This window comes from Malania oleifera, chromosome 8 (assembly GCF_029873635.1).
Source record: "Malania oleifera isolate guangnan ecotype guangnan chromosome 8, ASM2987363v1, whole genome shotgun sequence".
Lineage (NCBI taxonomy): Eukaryota > Viridiplantae > Streptophyta > Magnoliopsida > Santalales > Ximeniaceae > Malania > Malania oleifera.
This window is the reverse complement of record NC_080424.1, coordinates 23,147,807-23,170,433: the sequence shown is the minus strand read 5'-3', so window position 1 is coordinate 23,170,433 and position 22,627 is coordinate 23,147,807. Positions and strand designations below refer to the sequence as shown.

General features: G+C 33.6%; 1 protein-coding gene across 2 annotated transcripts in view; it reads left to right on the top strand.

The window, feature by feature from the left end:
- Positions 1–19,077: 19,077 nt before the first annotated feature.
- Positions 19,078–22,627, top strand: part of LOC131162281 (histone acetyltransferase of the MYST family 1-like) — a 42,460-nt gene continuing 38,910 nt past the window's right edge. Inside the window, exons 1-2 of one of the 2 annotated variants that reach the window (XM_058118590.1) lie at positions 19,078–19,498; positions 22,448–22,536. In XM_058118590.1, coding sequence (XP_057974573.1) covers positions 19,198–19,498; positions 22,448–22,536 — 390 coding nt within the window. In that variant the 5' untranslated portion in view covers positions 19,078–19,197. The remainder of the gene's footprint in view (positions 19,499–22,447; positions 22,537–22,627) is intronic. The other variant, XM_058118589.1, reaches the window with a different exon arrangement.

The following is a 22,627-nucleotide window of genomic DNA, read 5'->3' as shown; positions in this document are numbered from 1 at the left end:
TATATATATATATATTCATCATTTGTAAATTATTATCATAATTTCTAAAATCCTCTCCTGAGCTTGATCAAATACTTACAAGGTATTTTACCCACGAGAATACCAAAGGATTAGGGTGATTACCCGCCCATACAAGTAGCACCCCTCTGCTCTGATACTTTAGGCAACCAATGGTCACAACTGAAGCATATTAGGGCACTTACCTTACTCAGTAAGCCCTTAGGTGAAAAAGTAATCTCGTACTCACACAATTCATACAAAGGTTTACCAGCAAAGGCTCCCAAGAATAAGGAAATTTACCCACACATACAAGTAATTTCCCTCTACCTTAATACGTTATGCAGCCTACTACTACATCTGATACCTACTAGGGCACTCATCTTTCTCAGCAAGCCCTCGGGCGAAGAGTTTGCTCCGTCCATAATATGTACCGTGTTATGCTAGCATATATCCTTTAGAATGGTTGATCCACCACCTTCTTCACACTTAAGTGTACTCATGAACCCTTGTTCTCTACGTTGTATACCTCTTAGGATTTATTCCTTTTTTTTTCCTTAAAGAAAATAATAAAGGTGATGACTCCGCTCTTTCAATTTTTTGTATTTTATTAGTGTCTTATCCACCTTAGTTTAACTTTATTGTGTGAGGAAATTGCCATGTAAAGTCCCATTTTGTCAGCACATTTCCATAGCAGAATTTGGTATTGAAGGCTTGGCGACACTTAGAGAGTCGAGCTACCTCCTGTATGTGTGTTGCCTTTTTTACTAATTTCATGATTTAATCTTGATTTACCTATTATGGATACCAATATATGATGTGTTTGGTTGCATTGAATTATGGTGAATGGATTTATCCTATGTTTATATTTGGAAACTTTGATTTCTCCATCACACATTATCCACTGACACTACACGAGCAATATACGCGGGTTCAAACCTAATAGAATTAGGAAGGGATAGTAGTAAATACCTCCATAAGGTGCCACCCTCCACATACATTTTACAGAATCCCTCACTGAAATTGAACCTTGTCCACTTAAAGTGTTTAATGACTAAAGCATGAGGGACCTTGCTAGTTAGTGCTTGCATCAGAAAGGACATTTTGGAGCCTTTAAAGTCTCCTAAATTAGAGCCAAAGTCATACACTAGAACCTTGAATCCCATTTTTCCCTTGTGTAGAGCTAGCAATGTTGAACCTCGAGAACCTAGCCATCATGTGTAGGACATTGAAGCTTTTTTATATCATATATGAAATTGATTCTCTTCCTATTTTCCTTGTTTAGGTTGTTGTTTGTCATTTATGTACAGGTATAGTTTCTATATTTAATAGATCCACCATGTCTCATCAATTGAAAACCCCATAGAAGAGGCCTTAGGGTCAGAACGAAGCCAAATCCTTAAGGGTGACACTCTACCCCAAGACCATTAGAGTGCCCTTGTAGAACGTGTTAGGCTTTACTAGCGTAACAATGATGATAAGGAATTGTCAGCCTATTGGAAGAAGTTTCCAGCCTTAGATTAGAAGTTATTTATGGAAAATATGGAAAAATCATAGATGTGCTAAAGATTCAGGTGCGACGAGAAGCTCTGAAGGCCCTTATCCATCACTGGGACCCTGCCTACTATTGCTTCACTTTTGGGGTTGTCAATCTGGTGCCACTCATTAAGGAGTATGACAATTTAGCAGGAGTCCCTTTGATTAATTGAAGGTGGCCGTACATCAACAACCTAATGTAGATTGGAGTAAGGGCGATATCCAATATATTGGAGTATAAGGCCCAAATTATGGCCAATTGCACTATCAGGAAAGGGAAGACTAAGGGTTGGTTATAGAGTGACTTGAAGACAACTTTAGAAGCTAATTTAAAGGATGAAGATCCTATCACTAGCTATCTACGATTTGGTGCTTCTACCCCCAGCAATCCTTATGATTGATAGAGAGGCCACCGTGGTTTTCATTAAGGCTACAGGGGAGGCAACAACCTAATTCCAATTATTCTAGCAGAGACTTTCATGATGCTTAATTTTTGCTAAAAGAAGGTTAATCAGGTTCTTAAGTGTTGCAGCTAATTACAATTTATATGGCTAGTTAGTCATGCCTTGTTTTAGTTGAAGATTTTCAAAAAGGTGTACTGGAGAGAGTGAGACCCATTGGAGGAGTTTGCATGTTATTCTTGGTGGAATCATTTATAGAAGAAATGGGAAGACGACATGGAATGAGTAGGCAGAGGAATAGTCTTATGGGTGACCGCCTGGATGCCTCTGAGGTCATTGCTAGTTTGATGTGGACAATTTCCATGGGTCTTATTATTCGAAGCCAGTGGTTGCATCAATTATGCCCCATCTCTTGCACTTCGATCGATGAGGCAAAATTAGTTTATTCCCCACACTGCAAGGCTTGACTAGTTTCACTTTCTCTATGAAGACCAGACCAACCTAGGAAAGTTTAAAGAAGCCAAGGCCGCATGGTACCATTATAAGTCCTGGTAAAAGAAAACAGATCACAATTGGTAGCCATTGGGTATCCTACATGGCACAAGAGCAGGGGAAAATATTATAAAGTCCCTCGAGCTTATGGCCAAATAAGCCTTTAGCAAGGCCCAATGATTTAAAGGAATACTATGAAGAATTCTAAGCTCAATAAGAGGTTTACTAATATGAATGGGAGAGAAAGAGGCAAAGGATGAAGGATAAATATGGGATAATGCATACAGAAAATGAGTTTCTACAGGAACAAGTGAAAGAAGAAGTACAAGCTTGATTAGAGCTTTAGCAAAAGGTCTGTGCCATGCAAGAAAGCATTAAAGGTAAAGCTTCATTTTTTTTTCTTTTGATGAAAATAAATTTTTTTTTTGGGGGGATGGTGTCCTACTACAACACTTGTTGTTTTATAAATTTTGTCAACTTTATCTATTGTATCACAATTTTTTCTCCTAATGCAGAATCAATCAAAGAAATAAATATTTTTCTCTTATTGCAAAACCAGTCAAAGAAATGAATATATATTTTGTACTTAAAAAAAAAATTAGTTATCTAAAGATTCCTATACTTGTCACTTGCACTAGAATCTTTTTCGCATGCTATAATTATGCATTCATTTTTATACTTAAATTAAATATATATGTAAAGAACCCATTAATAAATAGTGATTAATATGCCAAACTAATTTTGGTTGCTGGTAGGATGGAAAGTGCAGTTCGTGTCAAAGTTGCATAATTAAGCTCCTTTTCTCTGAAAATGGTGGTGGAAGTGAAAATGCAGATTTTTCTTTTCTTACTTTATTGACTTGATTTCTTTCTTCTTCTTCTTCTTCTTCTTGCTCCTCCTCCACCTCCTCCTTCTTCATCTTTATCCAATGTTTCCCCCCTCCTAATTCGCAAAACATAGTCCATTTAATCCTTTTGGGGGGGGGGGGGGTTGCTAAAATCTATTATTGTTTGCATTTTTTTTTTTCTTCTTCTTCTTCTTCTTCTTTTACTTTGTTTTATTTCATCTTATGGCAATCTCTTTTTTGATTTCTTTTAATAACAAGATTTCTATTCTATTAATTTTTATATGTTATGATATCATTATTATATATGATAATTGAAAGTTGAGGTGTAGTCTCAAAAGGGGGGTGAATTGGATTATTAAAATTTCTTTTAATTCTTTTGATGAATTCTCAACCTTTTATTAATTCAGCTAATGCCCAAAAAGTACTGGTTTAATTATTTAAACCACAAGTCAATACTTCAACACAATATAAGTAATCCAAGACTTAAACAAATATTCAACCAATCATCAACTAAAGTAATTGTTGAAATTAGTGTATTCCCAAAAGGGGGGTGAATTGGGCATTTAAAAATTTCTCCCCTAAGTTCAACTAGTTCAGCAATAGTATATTCACAACCTAGGGTCAGTCTACCCAGATGCGCAGATAAGAAAAATATGTGCAGTTTAAATCATGCACATCATTCACCCAATAACATACACGTGCTGTAAATATAAAGTGCGGAAATATAAACAGACACATGATATGTTATCGAGGTTCGGCCAACTGTGCCTACATCCCCACCTCTAGCTCGCAAGCCTGAGGATTCCACTAATGGTTCACTTAATGGGTGGAGCGACACCTAATACAACTAGGTCAATTAGCACAGGCTGACCTCAACCTTTACAACCAGGCCAATTAGCGGGGCTGACCTCAACCTACACCTTACCAGGATGGTGCACCTAACTTTCCTAACCGGGTCTAAGCCAATTTGGGACTATTTCACAGGACTAGTCTCCCTCTTCAGGCATGTTCCTGGAAATACAAAAGTATTTTTCTCAATAGAGTTAGTACAGGGATTGTGCTTTCGTGTAAAGCAGATATGTACCCAAATACGCGCAATATAATCAATGCACCATAATGATGTATGAACTATACGTTTTGTACTCTATGTGTGTAATCAACACTAAGAATAATGACTTTATCTAATCAAGCACAAGAGTGTATATCAAACAAGCTATTCTTTGAAAACCAGATAAACTATATCTCAATCTTAGATTAGGGTTTCAAAGATGTTAGCAATAATATTCAAACAAACTCAAAAATATTTTCTTCAATGTAGCAAGTACAAGAGTTGTTTGAAAACAAGCTTTGAAAATGATTTTTGCAAACAAAAGTATAGGCTTAGGTTACTTGCAATGACAATGCAAGAACCACAACCTTCCAAGTCTTCCTACAGAAGATTTATCAAGTTAAATCAGTGGAAGAACTTGATGCTTCTATTCTCAATAAAATCAAACAATCAATATAATGTAATGAGAGTATTAGCAAGTACGAATGAAGCACAAGTACACAAAATATACTCACAACACTTGCAAGATCAAGAAGGATGATGTGTATGAGTGTTTTGGAGTAGTATAGGCTAAAATAGGGTTTCGGATTTTGAGAGAATTTTGCCTTAATCAAATTTGCTAATCCTTGCTAATTATGACAAATGAATTGGTATATACAGGCAAGGAGGATTTTTTGACCGTTGGGGATACAATGGGTATAATTAAAATTGTTTCAAAAGTCATTAAGAAAAATTAACCTAGTTTACCCCATTTAAAAATCAAAAATCAGTAAAAAATATCCTGCGAGGTTTGGCTGCCCGACTAAAGGTTCAGGTGTCCGAACAGACTCTGTCAAAAATCCAATATTTAGTGGTTCGAGTGCCCCAAGAGTGAGTCGGTCGGCTAAACAAAAAGTCAGTAGCATTTGTTCGTTAGTTCAGGTGCCCGGCTTATAGTTCGGTTAACCAAACTAACCAATTTGGTCGCTTGAGCCCAATTTGAATGTAATCATTCAGTCACCCGAGTAGTTGAAAAGGTGCTCTGACATAAGTTCGGGTGTCTGGGGAAGACACATTCAAATCAAGTTCGGGTGCTCGAACACTTAAGTCAATATGTTGACTAGTTCGGTCGCCCAATCCGTTATACATGGCCTAAGTTCGGTCGCCCAAACCCTCTCAATGTTTTCTATTAAGTTCATTTTTAGCCTGCTTGATTCCCCTCATATAATAAGTGATGTTGGGGACTTTCTTATGTGCAAGTGCTAGGACATAGGGTCTTTTCTAAGGCCTTTCTAAGTACGCCAAAAAAGCTGGCATCGGTCGACCGAAGGGTATTCCCTAAGGTCTCTACAGTCATTGAGCTTTAGTTCCTACATGCATGCCATGCATTAATTATTACAGACCGTTCCTATATTACTATTACAGACCCAAATTATACAAGATATAAATTACAATGAATCTTCAGGGTCTTTAGACTTTGAGTCTTCATGTGCCAATAGTTGTTCTGCTAATTATATACCTACACACAAACTCGAAAATCATCAAATGCCAAGAGTATTTGTCATTATCAAAACCGGGTATGACCTATCAGGTCAACAGTAATCAATTACAAAACACAATATTTAGAACTTTGACAACTCTCAGCTTTTGTATGCAACCCTGTGTATATTTGCAAACCCTGTGGATAATTGATTTTGCTTTCTCAATATGTTGTGCAATATAAAATCCAACACTCTTTCCAAAAGCTTAGACTTTAAATGAACTTTCAGTTAAAGAGTCTTTGGGTGTTAACCAATCAACATACTCCCTTAAGATTTTCGCAAATTATTGATCAACTGACGTACTCCTTTTCGGTTTCCGCAAGCCCAAAAAAAAATTAATTTTCTGCTTATTTAATTTCCAAACTACGTAGTATATATGATTATGAAATTTAAAACATCCACGCAGTATATAGGTATGCTGAAATATAAAGAGAGTAAGGGAAAGAGAAGGTGACCAAGGTTTTTACGAGGTTCGGCTTATCCCCAGCCTACCTCCTCACTTAGGCAAACCACCTAAGGATTCCACTATACCTATTCCTTTCTGGGCGGAACAAAACCTTACACACTCCTTCAATAGGCTAGAGTAATCACCTCTCCAAGCGATACCCCACGCTTGGGCACTCCTTCAATAGGCTAGAGTAATCACCTCTCCAACGATACCCCATGCTTGGACAATGATCCAACAACCTAGAATTGTCCAAGAACACTGCAAAAATACAAGATAATCGTTGCGTACAAGAACACTCTCTCAAAGAGTAGATTAGTACAAATTCAGCACTATGTACTTCAGAATTTAAATATCAAAATGAAATAAGATGAAGCTCAAGTACAGAATTTACCAATTCCTTCTTTAAATGGATATCAGTAGTAGGAACTAGATTTGAGATGATCAGTACTTCAGTTTCTCAGCAAAGGAGTATTACAATGAGTGAGCAAGAGAGAGCTTTTCAAGAGCAAGTTGCTTTTAGCAGATTTTTGAATTATTCTTTACTGGTGTTAATTTGATTTGAAAAACCATGTATTTATAGGCTTAGAAAAGTGTTTTCATAATGCCCAAGTTTACTTGGAGTATCTTCCTAGTTTTTAGAAAATTTGGGGCACAAGTAACCTTAATTTGAAATTTAAAACATTTAAAATTTCTTATCGTTAACAGTGTTCAAACGACTGAACTTTCAGGTTTAGTCTTCTAAAGTTACTTAAAGCTTTGATAAATTAAGTCTGGACATAGGGTCAGACGTCTAAAGCATAGGTTTAGACTTCTAAAGTTCCTATTCAAATGACTGAATTGACCGTTCATACGTCTGAAGGTGTTCTACCTGTTCTGTGTTTCAAAAATAAAATCTTCAGTCTTCTGAATTAAATCTTCAGACTTCTAAAGAAATTCTTCAAACTTCTGAGGATTCTCCTCAGTCGTCTGGGCAGACCACTTTCAAAATTTTCATTTTATTTTTCTAAAATCCTTTTTGATCTCTTACTTTGATTTGTTATAAAACATTTTCTGAGTTTTGAAATAAGGTCTCTAAGTCAATATTTAACCCTAGATGAGCTTCAAAAATATTTCACAAAGATATTTAAATGCGAAACACTTACTTAAAGACTTCTTAGAACTTTTGACACTTTAAGCACTTAAGTCTTCATGATTGTCTTTCTTTGACTCTCTTACTTGGTCTTGCTTTGGTTCCATCTTTCGAGCTTCAACATACTTTAAGCTTTTAGCAAGTCCTCTTTGACATCCATTCTCTCATGATCTTCAAGTTTTAAAATATCATATTGAAATTGATGCTTTTAACTCTTTGATAATCTTTCTTTGAACTATAAGCTTTGAATCATCATTATGAGTATTTGACTTTGTATTCATATACTTGAATCCTGAAATATCATCACTTAACAAAATATGTTAAGTTTCTCTTGTTTGTTATCATCAAAACAAGATTTTAAGCCTTGTAAGGTCAACAATCTCCCCTTTTTTGATGATGACAAATAAGGAACAAAAATTTGAGTGAGTCTTAAAAAGACTCCCCCTTACAATATGCATTATCTTAATGAATTTAGCAATATCAAGATCAATTTAAAAAACAAACTCTTTTACTATTATGCTCATTACATCATTCAAGTTCAAGGTCTTCATTTAAGTTCAAGATCATCATTTAAGTTCAAGATCAAATACTCTCATATTCAATATCATGCTCATGCTTATGCTCAATATTTACCTAAAACTTCTCCCCCTTTTGACATCAATAAAAAAGAGTAAGATATCAAAAATATATATATAAATACAAGGGCTATGAGCAACCATAAGCAAAAGTATAGATCTTAGTGAAGGTTCATATTCGCTCAAAATTCATCATGCATATTAATTTATCTTTGCTTACTGTATCTCTCCTTCTTTAACATTAATTCATGATACCAATTGAAAAGTTAAAAAAAAAAACATAATACAAGCAATAAGTCATAAGACTCCCCTTGAATTTAATACATTTAGATTTTCATTTGTGAAATGAACTATATATTCATGAAAATTCCAAGTGTGCTTTTTAAATTTATCATCCTATGTTTCAAATATTGATTTACTTCATGCAAGCACTCATGGATACCAATTATTAAGAATAATACCAATATTATTTCAATATCATCTTTGTCATAACATGCTTATGTTTATCCTTAGTCAATCATGCAAGAGATATACAAAGTTATTCATCATTTAGCATGTAAACTGATATGATCAAGAATTAATCTCATACTCATAAATCGTATCATATCAAGATCATAACATGCTCATAGACAAAAATATATTGTCATGCTTAAGTTTATTCATGGATACCAATATGCGGTCATTCTCAAGTATACCCAACGATACCAATGCATTTCATAGATACCAATACAAATATCATATCATAAGCTTCTTAATCATGCTCAATAATTTCATGCTCAAATTTTCAATATATAGTGAGTCATAAATCATCAATGTAAGTAAAGTCAATATCATATATGCCAGCATTTTAGCATAGCATAACTTAGCATTTAGTTCATATTATCATGTCATTAGTATCTTACCTTACATGCATATCAAAATATCAGCATGTAGCATATCATTATAAATAAGCATGGAGCATATTATAATCATTTGTGCATTGTGCTACAATTTTGCTCAAATAGTTCTCACATTTTAAGTATTTCTTATTCAGTTTAACTACTTATCTTTTTGCTCAAATATTTTTCATATTGCTTCAGATTTCCTTTCTTTTGGTTTCACATGAATTCCAAAATTTGCTTTTCAAAATCTTAAGCCTTGTATGATTCATTCATTGATGGATGCCAACACTTTTCATTAGTTTAAAAATCTTTTCATTTCAACTAGTTTATTGAATTGAGTAATTTTATTAATTTCTAAGAGGTATCCAAATATCTTTGGATCCTTAGTTTATGAACTTGGTTTTTCATCTAGGTACCCATACTTTCTTAGGTCCGGATGGTTTAACAAGAGATGTTTCTTTAATTTTCCAAACCTGTTTAGTTTTCACATCTTTCCTCTTTAATGGATATTCAAACTTTATATGTCCCTTCTTTTTACATAGGTAGCAAATAGTGTGAGCATAGATATTAGAAGAGGTGCTAGCATAATTTTTAAATGCTTTTGTAAAGTATCCTAAGTAAAGATTCTTTTTCCTTTTATTTTCAATTCCATTGAACCCTGTACCTTCTTTATTCAAAGACATTCTATGTGCACCTACCATTCCATCAAAGTTTTCTTTTCCTCTTGTGAAATTGTAGATTATTTTATCTTGATCTTCAATTTTTCTTTTAAGATCACTGATTTTTGAATTTTCTATATTTTTACCCTTTTCTTGCAACTTTTCTTGATTTTGAGACATCTTAGTAATTTTATTTTCTAATTCAGAAATATAAGTCTTTTTCATTATCCATGGAAATTTTGGACTTTAAATTCTCTAGTTCTTGTATTACATTCTCATTCTTGCTTTCTAGTCTATGGATTTTCAAATCATTCTCTCTTTCAGCAAGTTTAAGAGATTCCAACTATTTTATTGTACCTTCATTCTTATTTTTCAATGAAGTATATTGTTTAGTTACTTTGACTAGGATCTTATGAACTTTGAATAATTTACTTTGTAACTCTTCATAAGATGACATGCTTTCATCATTGGATTCCTTAGATAAATCACTACTATATTTATTAACCGATTTGGATGAAGAACTTTGTTCTTCATCATCATCATCTCATGCCATAAAGCAAGTATAAGCAAGTTTTTGGTCACTTGATTCATTTTCTGAACTACTAGTACTTAGATTGTCCCTTGTAATGGTCTTCGTTGCCTTTTTCTTTTTCTTTTTAGAATCCTTCATGAGCAGTGGATAATCTGGTTTTATGTGTCCATCTTTCTTGCAATTATAATATGTGGGAATTTTATTTTTTGATTTCTTTTCATTGGTTTCTTCATTTGATTATGTTTTTAAGTTCCGAAATTTTCGTTTAAATTTATTCTTTCTTCTAAGGATTTTTGCAAGTTTCTTAGATATGAAGGCTAGTTCATCCTCATCCATTTCATCTTCATCTTCATCACTAGAGTTTTTTTTTTTTTGAAGTTTTAAAAGAAATTGATTCTTGGGTTTTAGATTTTCCACTTCTTTCATTCATAGACATTTCATATGTAAAAAGGGATCTTATGAGTTCATCTAGGGATGTATTTTTGAAATTTTTTTCTTTCGTTATAGCTGTGGCTTTTGGTTCCCATATTGGAGGAAGTCTTCCAAGGATTTTACGGATCATCTCATAGGTTGAGTATGTTTTTCCTAAAGCATTGAGGGAGTTTATAATATGTGTGAACCTTGTATACATGTTTGTAATTGATTCATCTGGGTTCATCTTGAAGGCTTCATATTTGCTTGTGAGCATGTCTATTATATTATCTCTAACATCAATGGTTCCTTCATAAGTAACTTCTAATTTATCCTAAATCTTTTTGGCTGATTTACATGTCATGACCTGTTAAATTCATTTATATTAAGAGCACAATATAATGCATTCATGACACTAGAATTTACTTGCAACATCTTATGGTCATTGTCGGTCATGTCTTTTTCTTCTTTAGAAATTTAATTGTCATCTACGGTTTTAGTAGGAATTAAGTCACCATGTGTGACAACCTTCCAAGCCTTCCAATCCATTGTTTAAAGGTAAATTCTCATCCTTTGTTTCCAAAATGTATAATTTAAACCACAAAAGATGGGAGGCCTAGTTGAGGATTGACCCTCTCCAAAGGGAACTACTCCTATATGTGTCATCTAGATCTTTATATAACTACTTGTTAGGATTTGTTATAACCTCGCTCTGATACCAATTGAAAGTTGAGGTGTAGTCCCAAAAGGGGGGTGAATTGGATTATTAAAATTTCTTTTAATTCCTTTGATGAATTCTCAACCTTTTATTAATTCAGCTAATGCCCTGCAAGTACTGATTTAATTATTTAAACCACAAGCCGATGATTCAACACAATATAAGTAATCTAAGACTTAAACAAACATTCAACCAATCATCAACTAAAGTAATCAATTACAAAACATAATATTCAGCACTTTGACAACTCTCAACTTTTGTATGTAACCCTGTGTATATATGCAAACCCTGTAGAGAATTGATTTTGTTTTCTCAATATGATGTGCAATATAAAAATACAATACTCTTTCCAAAAGTTTAGACTTTAAATAAACTTTTAGTTAAAGAGTTTTTGGGTGTTAACCAATCAACGTACTCCCTTAAGGTTTCCGCAAATTATTGATCAATCAACGTACTCTCTTTCAGTTTTCGCAAGCCCAAAAACAAATTAATCTTTTGTTTATTTAATTTCCAAACTACGTAGTATATATGATTATGAAATTTAAAACATCCACGCAATATATAGGTATGCTGAAATATAAAGAGAGTAAGGAAAAGAAAAGGAGACCAAGGTTTTTACGAGGTTTGGCTTATCCCCAGCCTACGTCCTCACCTTAGACAAACCACCTAAGGATTCCACTATACCTGTTCCTTTCCAGGTGAAACAAAACCTTACACACTCCTTCAATAGGTTAGAGTAATCATCTCTCCAAGCGATACCCCACGCTTGGGCACTCTTTCAATAGGCTAGAATAATCACCTCTCCAAGCGATACCCCACGCTTGAGCAACGATCAAACAACCTGGAATCATCCAAGAACACTGCAAAATACAAGATAATCGCTGCGTACAAGAACACTCTCTCAAAGAGTAGATTAGTACAAATTCAACACTATGTATTTCAAAATTTAAATGTCAAGATGAAATAAGATGAAGTTCTAGTATAGAATTCACCAATTCCTTCTCTAGATAGATATCAACAGTAGGAACTAGATTTGAGACGATTAGTACTTCAATTTCTCAGCAAAAACGTATTGCAATGAGTGAGCAAGAGAGAGCTTTTCAATAGCAAGTTGCTTTCTGCAGATTTTTCAATTCTTTCTTTATTGGTGTTAATTTGATTCAAAAAAACATGTATTTATAGGCTTAGAAAAGTGTTTTCATGATGCCCAAGTTTACTTGGAGTATCTTCCAAGTTTTTAGAAAATTTGGGGCACAAGTAACCTTAATTTGAAATTTAAAACATTTAAAATTTTTTATCGTTAGTAGTGTTCAGACGACTGAACTTCCTTAAAGTTTTGAAAAATTAAGTTTGGACACAGGATCAGACGTCTAAAGCATAGGTTCAAACTTTTGAAGTTCCTATTCAGATGACTAAACTGACCGTTCAGACGCCTGAAGGTGTTCTGCCTATTCTCTATTTCAAAAATAAAATCTTCAGTCTTCTGAATTAAATCTTCAGACTTCTAAAGAAATTCTTTAGACTTTTAAAGTAAAACTTTAGTCATCTGAGGTGCTTCTTCAGACTTCTAAGGATTCTTCTCAGTCGTTTGGGCAGACCACTTTCAGAATTTTCATTTTACTTTTCTAAAATCCTTTTTGTTCTCTTGCTTTGATTTGTTATAAAACATTTTTCAAGTTTTGAAATAAGGTCTCTAAGTCAATATTTAACCCTAGATGAGCTTCAAAAATATTTCACAAAGATATTTAAATGCGAAACACTTACTTAAAGACTTCTTAGAACTTTTGACACTTTAAGCACTTAAGTCTTCATGTTTGTCTTTCTTTGACTCTCTTGCTTAGTCTTGCTTTGGTTCCATCTTTCGAGCTTCAACATACTTTAATCTTTTAGCAAGTCCTCTTTGACATCCATTATCTCATGATCTTCAAGCTTTAAAATATCATCTTGAAATCCATACTTTTAACTCTTTGATCATCTTTCTTTGAAATATAAGCTTTGAATCATTCTTATAAACATTTGACTTTGTGTTCATATACTTGAATCCTGAAATATCATCACTTAATAAAATATGTTAAGTTTCTCTAATTTGTTATCATCAAATCAAGATTTTAAACCTTGTAGGGCCAACAATAATAATGATGGTTTAATATTTATACTAAAATATATTGCTATATATTTAAATTTAATAATACCATTAAATTAATATAAAATATCATATACATTATTGTTGGAGTTGGTTTATTCCCAAGAGGGGAGTGAATTGGATTTTTAAAAATTTCTTCCTAGGTCTAATTAACCAGAAGCAGTAATACACAACCCAGGGTCTGTCCATGTAATCCCAATGATGCTGGTAGATAACTAAGCAAGTATTTAAACAATTAAAGCTGACTCAGTATTTCTCAATCATTCACTATATTAAAAACATAAATATTCAAGTGCAGAAAATAAATTGCGAAAATTAAAATCAGGCACAAAAAATGTTATCGGGGTTCGGCCAATACTGCCAACGTCCCCCCTCAGCTCGCAAACTTGAGAATTATCACTATTACTCACTTAACGGGTGGAGCGGCACTGGATACAATACCAGGTCAAATTACCAAGGCTGACCTCAACTTTTACAACCGATCTTTATAAGTTAGATCAACACCCCCTCAGACCATGCTTGGAATATAATAGATTATCAATACAATTTTGTGTACAATTTCAAATGCTTCTCCAATAAGCAAATATGTACCGATACACACAAGTAATAACTAATGCACTCACAGATTATAGTATTTATGCTTAAGTGAGATCTTGAAATTTTAATTTAAGATGATATATTCAACAAGTGAATATTCGTGGTTACCTAAAAAACCCTAACCAAGTATCACAAAGATATTTTATCAAATGTAATCACAATAGATACTTAGGGTTTAAGTGTAACGACCTGCTTATCCTAATATATAATAAAACATAATAAGTAAAATAGTCAACCCGAGCCCGTGGGTAGCAAGGACTCCTGTCATACACAGCGGAACCTAGGCAGTAGTAAATGTAAATCATCATTCTCATAGTCACAAAATATATAATACCAGAGCCAACTACAATCCATAGTGATACTGTATTCATATACAACCTCAAAGTATCAAAAATACATGTAGGATCCCACAACAAAAATCTCCTGATCCTAGTACAAGACTTACCCTCCTAACGGGGTAACTCGATAAACTCAACGGCGACCACGCTTCGCCGGTCTTTCTTGATTTCTTAAAAATTATTTAATATTTGGGGGTGAGACACCTCTCAGTAACGGAGAATAAACTAAATACAGTTGTGTGGCGACATGAATATTGAATGATAATATAGATATACAGTACATTTTCCATACCAGAAAACATTAATCATTTAATAACTGCATAAACGTATACCTTCATATTTTTATAAATCATAATAATCACAATTGTCTAGTATAACTAACAATACTGAAAACATACCCAGGATGAATAGCTAGCTGATGTCATGTATTACCCCCCATGACGGGTGGTGCAGCCCGAAAGCGGGACCCGACAATGGCTAGCTGACCACTGTCGAGTCAAAAATGTCTGTAAGTACGATGCGCTTGCCACACCCTAGTCCGGACTGCCAAGTGGATGTCTACAACTCTACACTAAGAGCCACATCGACTATCCATCTCTCACCCCCTCGTGGGGTGGTTAGCATCAATCTGAACATAGATATCTGATCTATATAGCTACGATACTATGCTCCTTAACTGAACTAAACTAACATCCGGGTTCTGATAATATATAGTACATGATAATATAGTGTTTAACATAAATGGATTGATAGCATTTTTTATAATTTCATAAATATGGCTTCGTGCCGAACATTTCATAAATACGGCCTCGTGCTAAAATCATACATAAAACACGGCCTCGCGCCGGCTATTAATCATGACCTTGCGCCAAATATCTTATACATATCATTCAGAATAAATAAATCATTTATCATGTACTTTAAAATCATAATGTGCTGCATTCTTTCATAATCTCTGAAAAACATACTTCATTCATAACATTGTCATATCATAATACTTCTCACATAAAGTAATATTCATGCAACACATTTACTGTATAAAACCATACATTATATTCTAAAATCATAATTTCTGGCATCTCATACATACATATATATATATACATTTCAACATAATAGCAGTATTTTTCCAAATGTGCATTTCCTTCATAATATACAGATATAATACATGTTTTCCTGAAAATTAATTTACTAATAAATAATAATAATTTTTATGGAAAATAACTACTTTAGTTTATTCCCTTACCTGATACTAAAAAGAAACCCCCTAAAATTTCCGGTCCTGCACTTGCAGGGTTCCCCGTTTAACTCCCTGAAAACAATAACTCGCAGAACTAAACTTCGGTATTTTTACGTGAATATCATTTCCTATAGTTACAGTAAGACTAAATTTGGCATAAAAAGCCTTACCTCAACTCAGGGATGAATTTCAACTCGCTTCCACCAACGATATGCTTTGGCAGATTTGGAGAGAACTTTCTTAGGAGCGTCGTGGTGGCCTTAAATCGTTGATCCGGTGAACGACGGAGCCGAAATCGAAGAGAGAGGAGAGAGAGACCGAAGGGAGAAAGAGAGTGATTTTTCTTAATTTTCTACGTTTAAATCCGGATTTTGGGTTATTTATAGGACTGGATTCATCGGCGAGACACGTCACCTCGTCGACGAGTCCTATAGAAAGTTCGTCGACGAACCTGCACTCTCCTTGACGAATTTCAGACTTCCAAAATCCTCTCTCGGTATCTTCTTGTCGACGAAATTTGTCTTCGTCGATGAGGCCCTTTTGTACCCTCATCGATGAATCCCCTGTGTTTGTCGACAAGGACCTGATAAATTTTCTTGGGTCATTGCATCCCAAAGTGCAATGTTGTCGACTGCCTCCTTCTATTACTATTTCCATTTTCCTCTCTCTTTATTTAAACACCATTATTATTCGGGTCATTACATCAAGCTTGCAAAAGATTTATCAAATAAAGTATGCAAGCTCTCAAGTATTGCAATTTTAATGCAAAGACTAGGAAATTAAAAACTAGTTATTCCCAATCAAATATTTATATATGAAATATTATGGTATGAAATATTATGGCAATAAACAATCAAGCAAAAACTCTCAAAAAAGTTTTTCAAATATGTATGAATGTGTGAGAGTAATGCCAAGGAAAAAATTTGAAATGATGCATAATAATACAAACAAATCTTCCTGCACCTTGCAATTGATTTGCAAGTTAGGAGAACTAGAAAAACAAATTATTTTTTTCAAAATGATATTTGCTAACGAATATGTAAGAGAGTGTATGAAAATATGTTTCGACTATTGAGTATATAGCAAAAGAAGTATACAAAATTTGAGAGGATTTTTGCTAATTATTTTTGCTAATCTGCTTACTAATCAAGGCAAATAAGGGGGTATATATAGATATCGCTCAAATTTTGACCGTTGGGGACCTATTGGGGATTTGGAGAGAGTTTAATTGAAAATTAACCCCAATTACCGCAGTTAAAAATGTGACAACCCGAGAGTTTCGGTCGACCATATTCAAGGTTCGGTCGATCGTATTGTTGAGTTCGGTGGATCGTGACCATTTTGAATTGGAGATATGGTCGACCATATTAAGGCGATTTTGAACCATTCGAGGTTTAGTCGACCGAGACAGGTTTGATTGACCATCTTCACAGGTTCGGTCGACCATAACCAAATGAACTAAAAAATTTGGTCGACCTAGTGTACGGGATGTCAGACACGTGGGGATTCGGTCGACCGAGGCACTGTGTTCAAAACTGGATGGTTAACCGTACGAAGTCAAAATGTTGACTTTCGTACGATTCGGTCAACCGTATCTTTTATATTGCCAAGTTCGGTCAACCGAGGCTTAATCTCCTCAGCCAACAATGGTTCGATCGACTAACATAGTATAACTAGACTGGTTCGATCGACCGAAACCCTTTCAAAGTTCATTTTAGGTCATAATTTTGATAAGTAGTCACCCCTATTCATATACTTATAACTCTTGAGTTATAGGAGACTTTGTTATGAGGTGCTTGGGGACCTAAGGTCAGTCTATGGCTAGGCTTTTAAATTAAGCCCAAAAATTCGGTGTCAATCAACTGAAGGTGATTCCTAAGGTCAATCAACTCTCTTGTGGTTTCCTATGGTTAGTTTACGATCATATTGAACTTATATTCCTACCATGCATGTTATGCATTAATTATTACAAACCGATATAAATTATTACAGACCCAAATATAAGACATAAATGTATTTACAATAAAAATCTTATTCTTCTTTCTTTTACTCTTCGGATTCTCCATGGAGTATGCCAAATGATATGATCTTTATGTTCCTCAAGCTTCCATCAATCTTCTTTCATGTGTGTGTTCTGAAATATTAACCTGTTCAAGTACTAAGCACACACATTAGTTCCAAGTGTTTTGTTAGCATCAAAACAGAGATCAGATTCAAAAAGTCAAGAATTATGTAGATGCACATGTATGTATATAAGTCTATGCATCTCTAATCTCTAATCTCTAATACTATAAAGGAGATTCTCTCTTTGGTGTCTTAAAAAAAATGTCAAATTTATTTTTATAACTACTAGCGATTATTTCAAAATATTCTTTTGACTATCCACAATTATTCCAAAATACCCTTATAATTATGTCAAATTTATCTTTATAACTACTCATAATTATCCCATGATACCATTATAATTATCTACAACTATTCAAAAATAATCTTATATTATTTAATTGTTTGTTGTTTTATAATTTTTTTACAAAAATTTAAAAAAAGGGAAAGCCATGGAGTAGACACATCCATGGCTAGTTATAATAAGTAGGGTACTAAATATTTTATTTTTAGGAATTAGAATTTAATTTTGAAATAACAGATAGAAATAAAAAAAAGTAGGCAAAAAGGAGAGATTTCATTCATGTAAGGAATGAAAATTGGAATGTGATTACTGTAAAATAAATGCTAAGAATGAGAATCAATCATTTCAATCCCAATTTGTCAAATTAATTTTCAATTATCAAACACCACCTAGTTTCTCTTTATTTTTTTCTACCATCATTTTCTAAAAAATGCATAAAATTAAAACTTAATAATTGAGGGTTTATTTGGTATTGTTGTTGTTTCCTTTTTTTGTTTCTACTTTTTCACAGTGAAAAAACAAATTATAAAAAGGTATTTGTTTGTATTGTCAATTTTCTGTTTTTATCGATGTTTTTCAGCCACTTTCCAAAAAATTGAAAATTAGATTTTATGATTTTTAGTTGTTTTGAGAACCAGTTGTTAGAAATTTTAATATCCAAAAATAATTTTTTTGATTAAATTATTCATTTTTATACACTTTTAAATTAAAATCAAAATTAAATGACCATAAAAATTGAATATAATTAAAATAAAAATATACATAATTTTTTTCAAAAAATAATAAAAATAATTATAAAATACCTTTACTATTTTTCAATTATCATGTTCAATAAAATTTTAATTATAAAGTAAATTTTGGAAGTAAAATAATTATAATAAAATTGATTTTTATTATATTAATTTTTTAATGCATATTACTTATAATTTTATAATTTTAATAAAATTTGTATAATATTTTGATTTTAAGATGAAACTGAGTATTTTTTAATTAAGTTTTTAATTTACATTAATTTTATAAATATTAATCAAATAGGCCTATTTCTGTTTTTGATTTTTGTTTCTTATTTTTATTCTTTAATTTTTGGGCGGGTATCAACCGACCTGAAATATTCTTTTAATTCTCGACTAATTTTCAAAATTTTAAAAATAAAGAATCGATGTCTAGCGGTTAATGACACGAGGGGAAGACTGTTGATGTGCGCAACCGCAGCACGTGCGCAACGCCTGCTTGCATTTTAGTCCGACTGCTCGCATTATCTCTCAAAAAACCAACACCATGGGTTCGATAGGAGCACCAACGTGTGTGCAGAACGGCTCCAACTCCCAACCGTGCGAAGGCGACCAGCACCTCCCCGCCGGCGAACTAGTCCCCTTGCCAGCCTATGATCATCCCGGAATGATACCGGAAACTGACGCGTCGAAGAAGAGGAAGGCGTGTGTGCTGCCTCTAGAGGTGGGTACACGAGTCATGTGCCGTTGGAGGGACGGAAAATTTCACCCGGTCAAGGTCATCGAGAGGCGGAGATTGCAGACCGGTGGGCCCAATGACTACGAGTACTACATTCATTACACGGAATGTAAGAATCGTTAATCTGTCCCCTTAGTTTTCAGTTCGTGTCTTTAGAATTAGGGTTCGGGTTAAGGTTAGAGTTAGGGTTTGTGTTTGTTTTCAGAACTTCGAATTAGTAAAAATTCCTTATTAGGATTACGTTTAGGGTTTTTTTTGTTTGTTTTCTGAGGTTTGATAGAGTGCAGATTTTATGCTCCAGAGTTGAATTTTCTTTCATTTTATGCCTTTTTCCTTTGCAACCAACGTGGGAAAATTGCTATTTAATGCTAATATCTTCGCAAATTATAAATTTAGTAGAATTATTCTGCGACATTGTAATGCCCTGATATCAAATTATGAATAAATTGAGTAACCTGCATAACTGCTAATTCAACCAATTAAGATCAAATTACTAATGCTTATTCAATAATTTCTATATAAACCCCTATTGAAATCCATCCCATCTTGATGTGGGACATTCTAGTTTGCTGAATAGTTTACTTTTTTATTTTTCCTGTGAACACTGACTTGGACCCACCAAAAAGAGAAATATATTTTAAATTTGGGGTTTAGATTTTTTCTTTTTTTAATAATAAGAAGCAAGATTTAAGAAATATGGATTTTTGGTTTACAATGGTTTTGGATTCCTTTTGAAATTTTCTAGGGCATTTATGGGTCATCATTCCCAAATTAGATAAATGTAGAAGTAAGAACCTATAATAACTAATAAGCCAGGGCCTTGAATAATTTTGAATGATGGGAAGTAGGAACTTAGGTAATCTAAGGAGCACCACCCAAAAGTTTCAAATGGTAAAAGTTATGATGAATAACATCCTTTAAAGTTTAAACCAGGCAGCCTAATAATATGAATCTCTGGGAACTATCTTATTATTCTTAGAAAAAATAAGCCGAAAACTTTATTTCTACAAGGTTCAGAGCTTTATAGTTAGCTCACCGTACAAGAAACTTATTTCTCCTACAGCAACCAATTTCCCGAGGAAACCAATTCAGATATAACTAGCCCCAACAGAGGCTGCTTTTATTTATTTATTTGTTTTTATTTTTTATGTTTTGGAGGCAACACTTGGTAAGATCCTTACTATTAACAAATGTTGAAAAATGAGTATTCCTTAATTTAAAAGATATTATTTTTGTGCGAGGAAAATGCTGAATCCTTTGAACATATACTACTTAAGTACTTAACTGCTTGGGCCTCTGTTCTTGTTGTCAATAGTATATAACTATTAAGACAGTGCAGAACAAATCTGGCCTTGGAGAGGCATTTGCTCAACCAAGGATAGAAGAGCACACCTCCACAGCCTCTTAACTTCCTTACCCTTCCAAAAACTGACAAAAGAAAGTCAATAACTCCTCCCTGACTTGTGACCAATCCACACTTTATTAATGACTCCAAATAGTGCATTCCACAACCCCATTAAAATGTAAAGTGCAGAAACAAATGAGATGTATCCTTCCTTTGAGCTACTCTTGCTCATGAGACACTCTTATTTGGATACAAAGCTTTAGAACGCTAATTCTATGCAATAGACTCTATTAAGAGCCACCGGCCAAAGAAAAGCCTTTTTTTTTTTCTTAGAAGGAACACACATTGGCTTTAATTAATAAAACTCTTGATGAATCCGAACTCCAAATTCTACCATCACTCCTACTAGAGATAAAAAGAGTGCTTCAGCACAATGAGCCAAGAAGACAGCTCCTCCAATTCTCTATTGTTTAAATCCTTTCTAAATTCAAAATCCCTAGAAAAGGGATCCTTCTCAAGAACAATGAAAGATGTCATCACATCGTTGTAGGGAGAAGAAAGACGATGCAATTGAGCAAAGGAGCAGGATAATGGCGCTGAACACTATTACCTATGCCCAATTGAAGCTTTGTTAATGGAAGAAAAAGGTTAATGTGCGAAAAATGATCCTCAAAGAAGAACTTTTGAAGTCCAAATAAGGATCCCACAATTATCTAGTCCAAATAAGGATCCCACCATTATCTTGCAAGTCAAATTTTCTTTTTATAACTTTTTGCCAAAAAATAGTTCACCTCCCTGGTTATAACCACAACCATTTAGCGAAAAGGGCAGTGTGTATGACCCAGACCCAACCCTCCCTCCTCCTTTTACCTACACTCCACCTCCCACTTAACCAATTGATCTCTCCTCTCCTCGACATCTGTTCATAGAAATTCCTTTAGAAAGTTTGATCTGTATCGTCACCATCATTCGTAGTGGCTGAGAGATAGTAAGCTTGTGTGCGTGTGTGTGTTTTTTGGATTTATTATTTACTGGGGGGGTTTATAATTGCATTTTAAAGAGGAGAATCAGGACGAATGGAATTGAATGGTGATTCTTTTGTGATTCCTATGTGCAAGAGGATGAATCACCATTCTATTTAATGGGAATTAGAGTTCTCTCCGTATTTGATTTGCCCTCTTTTATATAGACAAAAATGAGTCCTTTCCAACACTAATTCCGCAAACCAAATGAAGTCTCATGTCATTACACAAAGTGATAAACCCCAACAACTTAATTTTTAATTCATAATCTTCTACTTTAGATAAAAACATATTAAAATCATACATTTATAGCCCTAATATTCTTGGTAAATCACGAAAATAAAATCAGGAAATGTAAATAATTATAAGACACTTCTTTCCTAATAAATAAAATCCTAGAATCCATTCGTCTACTATTTAAAAAAATATAAATATAAAAATGCTGCGAAAATAGGAAAAATCGTGTAACTGAAAGACGTTAAGATTACAAGATTGCCAAAAAGTGTCGCAAATTTAAAACATGATGAATTCGCATTGCATGCCTCAAAGCTCACATGGCACTAGCAGTCATGCACCAATTGTTCTACATTTTGTATGTTGTGAATTAATAATTGTTGTATTGTTAATTTGTTATTGTTCCATTTTCCAAGCTTTTGTTCAATTTTGCCATGATTTTGCTTGTTCTTTTCAGTCAATAGAAGGCTTGATGAGTGGGTTAAGCTTGAACAGCTTGATCTTAATTCGGTGGAGACTGTCATTGATGAAAAGGTGGAAGACAAGGTATTTTTTTTTTGTATGCTAGTCTATACACACACAAATATCTAAGATTTATAATTATGCTATAAATCCATTGTATTTGGAAATATAATTT